The sequence below is a fragment of the Schistocerca cancellata genome, chromosome 4, assembly GCF_023864275.1.
Source record: "Schistocerca cancellata isolate TAMUIC-IGC-003103 chromosome 4, iqSchCanc2.1, whole genome shotgun sequence".
Lineage (NCBI taxonomy): Eukaryota > Metazoa > Arthropoda > Insecta > Orthoptera > Acrididae > Schistocerca > Schistocerca cancellata.
The window spans coordinates 535,309,788-535,323,804 of NC_064629.1; the positions used below are offsets into that span (position 1 = coordinate 535,309,788).

The 14,017-nt window shown below is 41.1% G+C and overlaps 1 protein-coding gene across 3 annotated transcripts in view; it reads left to right on the top strand.

Moving 5' to 3' along the window:
* Positions 1-4,908: 4,908 nt before the first annotated feature.
* The window catches only part of LOC126183603 (ATP-binding cassette sub-family C member 4-like), a 267,542-nt gene continuing 258,433 nt past the window's right edge, over positions 4,909-14,017 (top strand). For all 3 annotated transcript variants that reach the window (XM_049925712.1, XM_049925713.1, XM_049925714.1), the window contains exons 1-2: positions 4,909-5,062; positions 10,593-10,703. In XM_049925712.1, the coding sequence (XP_049781669.1) occupies positions 4,989-5,062; positions 10,593-10,703 (185 nt within the window). In that variant the 5' untranslated portion in view covers positions 4,909-4,988. The remainder of the gene's footprint in view (positions 5,063-10,592; positions 10,704-14,017) is intronic.

The following is a 14,017-nucleotide window of genomic DNA, read 5'->3' on the forward strand; positions in this document are numbered from 1 at the left end:
GACAACGCAGGCTCTACACGGCTAGGGTATATAAAGCGTGTTGCGGAGAAGCGAAAGCCGGCGAGCGGTTCTCGGCCCTTCAGTCCGGAAACGCGCTGCTGTTACGGTCACAGGTTCGAATCCTGCCTCGAGCATGGATATGTGTGATGTCCTTAGGTTAGTTAGGTTTACGTAGTTCTAAGTCCAGGGGACTGATGACCTCAGATGTTAAGTCCCATAGTTCTCAGAGCTATTTGGAGAAGCGGAAAACCGGGAAATCGTCGTCGTAATGCAAAATGGAGCGATTTATCTGACATCCAAAACGGCACGATCATTGGTTTTTCGTCCAAGGTGGAAGCATTTCCTAAACAGCTACATTTGCAAACTGTACACGTGCTGCCGCAGTTAAAAGTATACCGTGCATCGCAAACTGGCACTATCCAAAACCGGCGCCGATGCAACTGTGATTCACCACGGACCACAGATGACAGGGATAAACGACAGCTGCGGAGTATGTACGGGAGAACAGACTTGTAACTGTAGAGCAGCTGACCGCCCAGATGAACCAAGGGACTCAACAATGTCTTCTCAACGACCGTTCAGAGAATGTTGCAGCATATGGGCCTCCACAGCAGACGCCTGGTTCATGCACACATGCTGCTTGCTTTTCATCGGCGACGAAGGCTCGAATTTGCACGCCAATACCGGAACTGGATGCATACTGATTGGCGGCAGGTGGTCTTTTCTGATGAACCACTTTTTATGCTCCATCGGAAAGATAGTCCTTGGTGTGTATGCCGTGAAATGTCTGAAAGCAAACACCTTGCAAGAATCGAGGGAGAGGTAAGGCTGCGTAATGTTTTCGTGGAATTCCCTGACTGACCTCGTCATTCTGGAAGGCACAATGGGTCAACACAAGTATGCACCTATTCTTGTGGATCATGTCCTGCCCTATACGCAGTTTGGCTTTCCACGGCACGATGGTACCTACCAGCAGTACAATGCGAAGTGTCACACAGTCGCAGTGTACCTGCGTGGTTCGAAGAGCACAATGATGAGTTCACCACAATCTCCTGGCCACCGAACTCCCCGAATTTAAGCCCAATCGAGAATATGTGGGACTACCTCTATAGGTCTGTTCGCACTATGGATACTCAACCGAGAAACCTAGCGCAGCTGACCGCGACTCAGTGGTCGGACTGGCTCCACATACCTGTCCGCATCTTCCAGAACCTAACTGAGTCTCCCTCTACACGTCCCGCGGCGTTTCGAGCTATGAAAGGTGGTTGTTCAGGATTTTGACAGATGGTCACGCTACTGTGACTAGGGTGCTGCATTTGTATGATATCAGCTTCTCGCTTCTGTGTGATATTTACATGCATTAAGCACTGAGACAAATGCGATGAGACGAACTGAAGCAAACTGATCACTTTAGTGCAGCCTCAGCTGACAAGAAGAGGAACTATTATACACGAGATTACAAACAGAAAGAGAAGTCGTAATGTTTAAAACATTGGACTCCTCCAGTCATCTTGGTTTATGTTTTCTATCGTTTCCCAAAATCATTAATTCATTTTCGGAACGACTCCTTAAAAAACCTGGTACTGGTTTGCTCTCCTATACTTAGCCATGTCAGTTACCGGTATTCAGTCATACATATTTCAATGCAGTAAAGGAGTAATCAATAATTTCTTGTAAATTGACACACACTGCTCTTTAAAATGCTTCCTTTGTTCTCGCAGGGAGAATGTCTTTGTAATAAGAGAATTACGTAAAGTGCTCTAAGCACCAATAATGGATTGCTGCTATTGTAAATCTTGTGATATATTAAGTATTAGAATTTCATTCGAAATCGATGCGGAGAAACCGAGTGTTAACAAGTTTTTAGTAAAAAATTATTATTATTCTTATCAGTAATAGTTTTCTCTTTGCCCACCGGCTTACTAAACTGTCATTCGTTCGTTCAGTAGACAATTATTATTACTAATATTTAGATTGACTCACATGTCATAAGGCGATAAACGAAGTGTGTTCAAAAATGGTTCTAAGCATTATGAGACTTAACATCTGTTGTCATTAGTCCCCTAGAACTTAGAACCACTTAAACCTAACTAACCTAAGAAAATCACACACATCCATGCCCGAGGCAGGATTCGAACCTGCGACCGTAGCGGTCGCAAGGTTCCAGACTGAAGCGCCTAGAACCTTTTGGCCACAGCGGCCGGCAAGCAAACTGTGTAATACAAGTCATAGACATATATTGAACGAACAGTAACAAAGATTTCTTGTCCGCATTGTCAACAATTCAGTTGGTAGGAAAAGAAAATATGGTGGTTTTAGGAATTGTTGCCGTATGAGAACCGTCTCTCCAGGGAGCACCCTGGTCGCTTTGGACCGATATAGATGGTGTAAAAATGGTACCTGGAGGCATGGGACCCTAGACTGGTGTGTGCGTGTGTGTGTGTGTGTGTGTGTGTGTGTGTGTGTGTGTGTGTGTGTGTGCTATTCAGTTGTATGGAATCAGTCCAGAAGGATGGGTCGATTTTACGAAGTTACAGAATAGCAGAAAGGAATTATCATGTTTGGACGTGCCTAGGACCGCACTGTGAATCAAATAGCCCGACTTGATGGTTTATCAACGCTCACTGACCAACGTGCCTTCAAAAGATATAACGCAGCATAAGAACAGAGGCTACAAAAGATTCTGACCGGCTGGGTCTGGAAGCTGGTGTCACACCTTTCTAATGATAATCAAATCAGACCAGAGTGGCTGCCGTCAGTGAGTGTAGGTCCATACAAACCAGTGTGCGAACGGACAATGCGAAAAGAATAGCATGGAGTGTCACATAAAGCTGCACGTCTTCAGTGGGCCAAACAATACAGAAACTGCACACTAGCCGACTTGAGACATTTGGTATGGTCCGACATTAAGTCTTGATGAAAAGTATATGATCTAATGAGGTGTTTAACCCGCAAAGTATGGAGGAAATAGTACAGGCGAAAGGTGGTTCTGTACTGTTTTGGGAGAGTTTTTCGTACCATGACTTGGGCCCACTCATTCATGTTATTATGAATATGCTCCAGGATAATTATTTCAACAGTCTCGGCGACCAGTTGTGACCTTTTCTTTTACATCCTCACTATGAGTGAGCTGTGGACACTCCTGTTTCCCAAGATGGCAACAGCTTTACTCATTCACTTACATTTTTGGTTTGATCGCTCATGCGACCCGTAGCACCTCGACTGCTCCGTAAAATCAGCAGATCTTAATCCTACAGAAAATATATGAGAACACTTAGAACAGCTGGTGAAACGCATCAGTCATCATTCAAGTAATCTGATATAGCTATGTGATGTAATCATAAACGAGGGAACTGCACGTTGCATACCTGAAGAAACTAATGCACTCTATTGCTCGCCGAACTGAGGTCATTATCGTGGCTAGAAGAGGTGTTCTACGTTTTAGCATGATGTCCCAGGCGAATGATGTATGGTGTGCTTACTTTCCGTGCAAAATGGTGCACGCTGACACCTCGAAAGTTACAGGCTGAGGAGAAAAATATGGAAATACCGCAAACACCACATTGCCATGCCTAATACGATGTAGGAAAGCCGTTGGCATTCAAACACGTTCCATTCGTCTCGGAATGGATAAATACAGGTCCTGTACGGTTTCCATTGGACCCTCATACCATTCTTCTTGCAAAATAGTGGCAAGTTCAGATAACGATGATGAAGATGGATAATCTTTCCCTCCAAAGTAAACCGCAGAGGCTCATTAATATTAAGATCTGTTGGCTGAGGTGGGTAAAGGAGATACAAAAATTCATCCCCATGCTCACAAAACTAGTCCTTGACAAAGCGAGCTGTGTGAGCAGGAGTCCTATCGTCTTGGAACACAACTTCACGATTGGGGAACAAACTTTGTATCATGGGATGGACATGATCAGTCAGTATGGCACATAACCATTGGCAGTAATGCGACCCTGTAAGAATAACTACAGGGCCCGTGGAATACCACAATATGTCTGCCGACATCATCACTGAACCCCTGCCATTTTTCACTCTTGGAACATAAACTCGGCCGGTGTGAAACAAGATCATCCGACCAAATGCCTTTCCTCCATTGCTCCGTAGTCCACTTTTATGGTTTCGGCTCCGCGTTTTCAAGTTACAGGCATTTGCATCACTGATGTGTGGCAATTCGCAACTTATGGAGCTCCCTTCGTGTTGTTTTGATGCTGACAGGTTTCTCGACTCCGATACTCATCCCGCAGTGATTCTTGCAGCTGTGGTCCTCTTTATTTTTGGTCACAATCCTCTTCAGTGTCCGTCTGTCACGACCACAGAACACACACTTTCGTCCGCACTATGACTTAGCAGATGATGTTATGCCGGTTTCACTGTATACGGTAGAAATCTTCGATACAGTGCCTCTTGAAACACGAAGGACTTCGGCTACCTTGGGTACAGAAGCACCCACCACACGAGCACTTAGCTCCGACACAATGCACTCACGACTACACAGAACACTTTTCTGACCGCGACTGACACTTGCTACGTATTGAGCTCGTTGCACAGGTGCCGTTAGTTGTCAAATACAACAGTGCAACCTGCAGGCTCGACTAGCACCTGCATCTCGCGAGATGTTCCCATATTTTTGTCCCACCACCGTATGCCTGTTTCATCTTGAAACACAATATGTAATAACAGATAGAGGCAAGCGAGAGAACGTCTTCGGAGTAGGTTGTCTCAAGCGAGACGGCTCGTCACGAACTAGGCTCAACGCCAAACACGGCTCGTGAGCAACGGCAGTGCAGCGAGCGCGGCCCGCGGCGCCCCTCCCTGCAAGAGCAAAGCCGTCCCTCGCGCACGCAACAGGTCTGGGCGACGCGCTCGTGGATTTTACAGCGAAAGCGTTTTCAAGGCTACGGTCCGTCAGCGAGGGGCCGACCGGCTGCTGGCTGCTGGCATAGTAAGCGTCGCGGCGGGCGCGCTGACCACACGCGATGAACGCCGCCAAGCCGTTCCCCGGGCCCAGCCCCAAGGCGTCTGCCGGGCACGTCTCCAAGCTCTTCTTCTGGTAAGTCAGGTGCAACTCACTGCCGTAAAGGAAGACCGAAGATCGCGGAAAATCGCACGCCTTACCTCATGCTGTGGCAAACGGAAGCATATCACTGTGTTGTGTACACTGAGACATTTACCTGGACGTTACCAGAAGCATTCTAAAAATTAAGTTGAGTTTATATCCGTTTGCAGTTCAGTGGCTGTCTTTGGAGTGTTCGCTTGTTCTTCACACCTCGTTCTGTGATACCACTGATCCCACTCTTTGTCTCTGACGTAGCAAGCTCTTTTTTTTTGCCAGATATCGTGATATTTAACCGAGTACTGAAGAGCGTGTGTGTGCCCAATCAGTCTGCGAATCCTGCACACTGTGTTCGCTGTGTTTTCTTTGTCTAATTCTTCAAGTGATGTGCTTGCGAAACAGAGCTTCGGACGTGGTCGCCAAGACAGCTGTGGTAAACCGGGAGGAAATCGCATCCTACCTGGTTCGTCGTACTAGAGACTCGGGGGTTAATACGCTCAGCGAGCCCCGGTAGAAAAGACACACCGCCTTGCTTCACGTGCTAGCGCACTGCACGTTACGCTTTACGAGTAGATGGTGAAAATGTGTACACTATTTTTAAAAAATCCGTAGCATTGTAGTGTTGCATAAATCAGCTGTGTTCTCCTTGAAACACTAATATAGTAGTTTATAATGTTACTATTTCCAGTGCGAAAGAGGATAATATTTCTACATGAACTTAATATAAAAAACTTTTAATTAATGAGTAATATCAATAATAGCTAATATTATTAACTGTGGCTTAAGAATAAAAATTAATAATAATGTTGTGAATTTGTATAATATTAAATCTGCATTATTAATAATGAACAGAGGATGGGGACTTTGTCAGCCACATTGTTTGTTAACCACTATACCAGTATCCTATAGGAACGATCTGGAAAACCTATGGGGTGGAGACTGAATTATTTTACTCTCTGCCGAGTATACGCTGCTTCGACTGTAGGTGCAAATTTAACACTCTGTGCTGTAGCAGAACTCGATGCCGGCTCTCTGCTACTTGCAGGCAATCAGGTGCTGTTTTCGTCCTCCGAGCAGAGATGTCTGTCGGTGGAAGATACTGTTCCTTAGATTGATCATGAACTTTTTTCGACGGAGGCCTCTTTCAGAGCAATGAAGTTTGCTCAATATTTTTTTCAGTGAGCAGATTGCATCCCTGAAGTGCCATTCCACAGTGATTGCAAAATACCCAGTTGAGCTATCATAATATCTTCATTGAATTAAAATCGTTTTCGACCAGATCGTATGAACAGAATCATTTACTAAACAAATTGCATTTGCTTTTGGCTACTATTCAGAAAGTGCGTCACCTACATTCTACAAACCTGTCCTAATGTTACATTTTTATACAAAATGTACCATGCTGGTTTTTCACATACACCCATAGCGTCAGGTGTTTCCTAATCGGCAAACTTCAAATATCGTATTTCTCAGTGTATTCATCCGTGGTTGCCGTTTTCCGAGTGGGCTCTCTTCAAGAGAAATACAGCACGTTTGAATTCAGTCAATCATTTATAAACGGTAGAAAATGAAACAGCAAACTCTTTATAAAGCTACATTAACTTCGAACGTATTTCTGTTGACGTTAAGCCGACGAAAACCAATTTATCTGTTTGAATAAACATAAAAAGTTTTAAAAACTGTATAAATAAAACCATTCCTCAAATGAACATGGCACGTTACTTAGGTTATTAAGTAACGTTTCTCAACGTAACATCTAATAAATCTTTTTGGTATCATGCCATGTCTGTGTGAAGCCAAAACACGCTATCATAGACTCGATACGTTACTGAACGCGTTTTTCGATGCTTAAAAGCTATATATGTCATTCATAAACTGAGGTAAAAATGTATTGTTTATTTCTGTGATGGTAATTTAATTTCTTCTGCGCGAAGTTACTGTGATAAGATACCTACAGAAGTTATCGGAATATATGGGGTCGATTATTCGAGGCCGTACTCTCGTAACCCATGTCTGTCTTTGCTGCCTTTGTCCTTTCCAAGAAAACGACGTTGGTGTTTCACAATAGCCGTAGGTTGTTGAGAACTTGGCGAGACCATTAAATGTTACGCAGTATCCTTCTGGCAAACGTAGAAAAGTTCGCGATGCTAGTTAGAATAACAAACCGTACTTTCTACCCCGTTTCGTAAGCCGCAAGTATTACTATGGGGCTGCCTCGTTCTTTTAATTTCTTATTTCGTTTAACAAGGATATGTTTTTGACGTTGATTGTGTTGTGTTGTGATTGAGTTGCGGCTGTTGTTGCGAATACTGAAGTATCATCTTCCATATGCAACACAATTTATTCTTCACAAGGAAAATGTCTCTCCACTGAAATTTCCCGCTGAAAATATAAACCATTCAAGAAAAACGTACTTGTAAATACCTTTTTGTAATATTTTGAATCTGACAGAGAATAATAATTTTTATGAAAAGGGATTATTTCAGCTTCTTCATTGGCAGTCTCAGAGGAATATTTCCTGGCAGAATTTTTGACCGCTGTAATCTGCATCAACACAAAAAGATCACTCTTTCCACTTGCGCTTCAAACAAATGTAAAGAGAAAGTTTTTATTATATTCTATATTTGTAGATCACTTTAGAGTGTGATCTCTTGGGCAGAAAAAGAAACTCAATAAGACTGATTTTTATTTTTTCATGGTGCATTGAGCTGGTATGCCACAACTTCAAGTGGAAATTATGTGTTGTGTAAGTCAACAGCAGACAGCATCCGTGTGGTTCAAATGGCTCTGAGCACTATGGGACTTAACTTCTGAGGTCATCAGCCCCCTAGAACATAGAACTACTTAAACCTAACTAACCTGAGGACATCACACACATCCATGCCCGAGGTAGGATTTGAACCTGCGACCGTAGTGGTCTCGCGCTTCCAGACTGTAGCGCCTAGAACCGCTCGGCCACCCCGGCCGGCGTATGAGAGCAGCTTTTTTAAAAAAGAATTACATTTACGCACTATGAAGCTGGTAGGCACCAGCTTGACCAGTAGCTTTATGCTGCGTTTTCTTTTTGTTTTGTTTTTTTTTTTTTTTTTCCTGGGGAAATAAAATCTGTCTCAGCGTTACCTGTATTTACAGTTAGAACACTAATTCCCTGTCTGAAACTAAATTTCCACCTTTAAGTTATGCATTGTCACCTATTTATTCTATGACTAAGTTCCAGCACATTCGACATTTAACTTTGTGAATTGTCTTATTTTTAATTTGTTTTATTTTGCGAAAACTGTTGCTGAAAAAAAACAAAGGCAGACAATGTAGACAGTTGCAGGATTATATCATCCTGTTTCGGTTGTGTAGTCATGCCGGCCGGTGTGGCCGTGCGGTTCTAGGCGCTTCAGTCTGGAACCGCGTGACCGCTACGGTCGCAGGTTCGAATCCTGCCTCGGGCGTGGATGTGTGTAATGTCCTTAGGTTAGTTAGGTTTCAGTAGTTCTAAGTTCTAGGGGACTGATGACCACAGATGTTAAGTCCGATAGTGCTCAGAGCCATTTGAACTATTTTATTGTGTAGTCAACCGATAGAACAATAATGTCAGTTGTTGTATTAAGTTAGAAATGTAAAAATAGCTGTCGTTCGTTGTGTGCTTATTACCCACTGCTCATGTGCCCTGTACTCGTAACTTACAATTTCAGCAACTCATATGTACGCTAATGTTGTTCGTACACCTATAGCTTCCACTTACGTAAATCTGACCATATGTGTCGTATAAAAACTAGATATTGACATATATAATAAAATGATAACAATACATATATGTATATATATATATATATATGTGTATATATATATATATATATATATATATATATATATATATATATATATATATATATATATTATTCACGTTTGGGCCCTACTGGACCACGCGAAGTACAATCACGGGGCATTCAGTTATTTTCTTTTAGACTTTCTCTCTGCCCAAATTGTTTTCATTCTCTCGGAATGAGCTCTTTTCCTTTCATCAGACCATGTGGTTCCAGTTTTCTTTGGTTTTTCAGCTTGACCAACTACCCAGTCATGAATTTTTTGCCTAAATAATTTTCTGTCTTGAATTTCATCTTGTTTTATATCTGCCTCTTTCATGTCCTCTTTTATAGCAGCAATCCATTTTATTGTCTCAAATTTAGCTTTACTTCGATTTTCGTAGAATTCCACTACATGTTTAGTTAGTCTGGTAGCATCCATTCTTTTAATATGCCCATAAAATTTTAATCTGCGTTTTTTCATATCCGAATATATGCTGGTGTATTGTTGAATTTCACTATTTGCTCTTAGCCTGTATGTTCCTTCTTCAGTATATTTTGGACCTAGAATTTTTCTGATTACTTTTCTTTCTCTTTTTTGGATTTCTTGAATGTCCTTTTTTCTGTTTAAAATTAGCGTTTCAGCCGCATAAAGGCACTCTGGTTTTATGACCGTGTTGTAATGTCTCAATTTAGAGTACCTCGAGAGACATTTTTTGTTGTAGATGTCTTTTGTAAGTCTAAAAGCTGTCTCCATCTTTTGACAACGAATTTCATTTCCAATTTTTTCTAGACCAGTCTCTGAGATTGTTTCACCTAAATATTTGAATTGCGAAACTCTTTTGATTTTTCCATACTTAGTTTCCAAAAGTTTGGGTGCCAGTTTGTTGCTAGTCATATACTGTGTTTTTTCAAATGAGATTTGGAGACCTACTCTTTCTGCTGTTTCTTTAAGAATTTCTATTTGTTTCTGAGCAATTTGGATGTCCTGCGTTAGAATAACCAAGTCGTCTGCAAAGGCCAGACAGTCTATTCGAATATTTGTTCGTCCTAATTTCACTGGTTGGTCAATTTTGAACTCCAATTTTCGTTCGCGCCACTCTTGTATTACTTTTTCTAGAACGCAGTTAAATAGCAACGGAGAGAGTCCATCACCTTGCCTCACGCCTGTTTTTATTTCAAAGGATTCTGAAATTTCTCCTCTGAACTTTACTTTTGATTTTGTACCAGTTAGCGTGCGTGTCTCTGATAATTGCCGTGGTTTTAGGATCCAGGCCTTGTTCTTTCACAATTTGGAAAAGAGATTCACGATCCACTGAGTCATAAGCCTTTCTAAAATCTACAAAGGTACAAACTAGTTTTTTATTGTAAATTTTTTGATGTCTGAGAATTAGTTTGATATATATATATATATATATATTGGCCACGACATCTGGTAGATGACTGTTGCAGTATCTGTGTGTTTATGGGTTGCATTTTTTCATATGACTTGTCAAGGCAATGGCAGCACGGCATCTCTTGCCGCAATTGTCACAAGTGTATCTCGCTGCTGAGGCAGGATGTGTGCGATGTCCTTAGGTACATATTTGGATAAAAACGTTTCACCTATGTTGTTAACTAAGTCAGGACTGACACCAATGATATCCTACGTGACTCACAAAACGCTTGGGTAAGCTCTAAACCTTAGTCCTGAAGAAATTTAAAATAACGAAAACAAATTTATTTCGCAGGTGGATGAGAAACCTTGCGTGGAAAAGCTACAAGGAATCTCTTACCGAAGAGGATTTACGTGAGCCGTTGGAAACCGACAAGTCGAAGCGCCTTGGAGATGAGCTCGAGAGGTAAGATTCATAAGTTTCCGTAATTTTTACATCACAGTACTAGATATTCAATTTAATCACGAAAGCTGCCCTCCATAGTCTCAACAACATCTTGCAAATTATAAGTCGTTCAGTTGGTAAAACTCATTTTAAAAATCTGAGTGTTCAGTATTCGACAACACTTCATTCCATAGATTTATTTTCGATTCATTTCATGCAATGCTTTGTGTGCGTGGAAAGTTAGGCCGTTATTCGTACTCAACTTTAAGCTATGGTATACCTGTGACTGTCTCCCTGCAAGACAGTTCCTAAATCGACAGAATGCAAACCATACCTGCAGTCGCCAGTAGAGTGCCTAGTGTAACACTGTGATATTCAATTTAACCTTCAAACAGATAACTGCTGTATTTAACTTTTCCTGAAACACATTTTCGCTTTTTCAACTGACGTTAGAAACTTGCAAATAATTTCATCTGTGTGAAACCTGTCAGGTACAACTAGATTCATAGTTCTTGAATGTAGTCGTTTTTTTTCGTCTAACCTGTGCTAAAATAATCCTCTCTGCGACGGAATTGCAGTGTTTCTCATACCGATGTGAATCCTTTATTCATAAAGGAGTAGATGGCTTCACTGCTCGGTTAAATTACAGGTGCACGTTCACTGGTTATGTGCCTTTCAAGTGGACGGAGTTGGGCTTTCGTGAGGTGTGGACCAGCACACCCTGCACGGGCTGGCCTTGGTCGCAGCGCCTTTCCGCATAGCTCCGGTTTCCTGAAAGGCTCTCCTTGGTCTCATTGCCAGCTCTACAAGAATTCGCCTGGGTCACTACTCCGACCAGCACCATGGCGCAAGTTTTTCTCTTGCTGTGAAGCAGGCAATAACCTCGGGTGAGCGTCTGCCGTGAAACGAGAAGGTCACGTGCTGCAGGAGTTACCTGCTGTTCTTGACCGAGAAAGACGACTCAGCGGAAACGCTCGGCGCGTTCATCGAAGAGGAGATTACCTTTTCCCGCTGAAATTGCGTATTTCAATCTGTATGCCCATTAACATCAGTTTCAGCGAAAGCATTCCGTATTAAAATATCAAAGACGATAAGAATTTGTAACACAAGAACTCAGTAAGGAACCGATGTTGCTTGTATACTATTCCGGTATCCTAAGATACAGTGTGCTATAGCAGACGAATCTGCGAAGTTTTAAACGTAGATTCTTCTGTAACGATCAGTAACATAAGTAAACAGCGTACAATATGAAGTCATTTCTCTAATGTTGTAAAATATATTCTCAAAAAAACATGGTAGTTTGCTTTCGCGATTTCTTCACTCAATCACAACATTTTCCCATGATATTGTGGACGTCAGCTAGATGTCTATGTTAGAGCTTTATTGGGTTCAACTACCGGGAGTGAAACACTTGCCCTCAACAGCTAGAATAAGGACTGTTTAAAATTCGTAGATGTCGAGAAAATTATAATGTGTACAGAGAGCGAGAGGAAAAAGTTGAAGCTCGATATGAACAAGGAAAGCGAATTAAAATAAAAATATGGTAAAGTTAGCGACCAGCTATCATCACTCACTTCAACTCGTTAAAAACATAAAAGACAGAAAAATGTATCAATCTCTGTCATAAGCACATCGATAGGATTACGTGTATCACAACCAAAAATAGGCCTACACCATGAAACATCTTACCGATTTATTTTCTCTCTTTGACGTCAGACATTAAAAAAAACATCTAATCAGAGCGACAATAATTTAGGAAAGTTTATAAGAGTATACAACACATCAAAATTTCATAAATGCATTGTAATGTGAATGTGAAATACCTTAGTAGAGAGTAGGATTAACAGAAAATTTACTGTTCGGTAAAGAATGAAAGAGATAATCTTTATCAAGATCTTCAAACACTTTAACCAAATTTGTATGTGCGTTTTTTTTGTTTTTTTTTTTTTAGAATTTCTAACAGTAGAAGCAAGCAAGAGAAGCATTAGATAAAGAGTCTCAGGGAGAGAACAGGTAGATTAACGTACATCAGTCGTCAATTCTACGGCTGGTCTGAATTTATAACTAAATGTAGTTGTTAGAGGTAATATGTCCTAATCGTCTCTCAGCTTGTTAACGTTGCGCACAGTTCAAGCCGAAATCTTAACCACGACGTAACTTGCCATTGTCAGAATTGAAAGTCTCATAACGTGAAAAAAATATTATTTCACCGTCAAGCAATTCAGCCAGGGAGCTGTTGAAACTTATATTGAGACGTTACTTGTAAACCACTAGGCCACAAATTTAGACAGATTTAAAAACAAATGTTACTGTAACGACAAATTCACTCAAATGAAGACATCATTTGAGATTAAATGTGGTAACAGTTTAGCCTTCCTGTGAGTCTATGAATAAGAAGAAGACATGGCAAAAAAACGAGATTCTAGTAAAATAATTAATTATATTAGTTAAAAGTTTACGAAAAATTCAGCTGAAGGTCAGTAAGTGCCGAAGATAAGCCTGGAGGGGAACAATGGAATACATTAAAGGACGGAACAGACGGGATTTCTGCACGACGGGAAAAAAGAGATATAAAAATTGTAAGCACTGCGGATAGAGGAAACAAAGCAAGAAATAGTGATACAGGGATATGTTTAAATATACTTTTAAGTGAAATCAAGACGATAACTGAAAATTAAATCAAAGAGTGGTGAAAGGAGACAAAACATGAGAAATAGAGGTTGGTAGACTTGTAATACCATTGACAACAACATTAAAAACGGATTTTAAAAAACGTAAGAACTTTAGAATTAGAAGCATTAATAAGAGAAAACTTCTGAAGCATAAGAAAGGCTGTACGTTTGCTAGAAACAAAATTGTTACAGTAGAGTTCTGCTCAATCCACTCTCACCTTTCATGGAGGTAGTAGTTAATCTTACATAAAGATTTCTCGTCAAGTTTACTCTTATATAAAGATTTCTCGTCAGTCAGTTACGGATCCAACTGAAGATCAGAAATACCTTTCAATTGATGTCGACGTCGGTAGATAAAGAGCGCATGCTCTTATTACACAAGGTTGGGAAAATATTTGCAACCTTTTTTTTTCTTTTTTTTTTTTTCTTGAGCAACTATCCCGGTACCCACCTGAAGAGTTTCATAAAAATCACGGAAATTAAATTTGAGTGACTGGACGATGATTTGAGCCTCACATCTCCTGAATACGAAACCTCGCTCGGTACCACTGACCACTGAGGAACTCCTACGTCTATAATTATTAACTTCCAGTCTGTAGTACTTCAACGTATACGTGGAGTATCTGTCAAGGAGAAGATCACAGACAAAATGGGCTTGGGCTT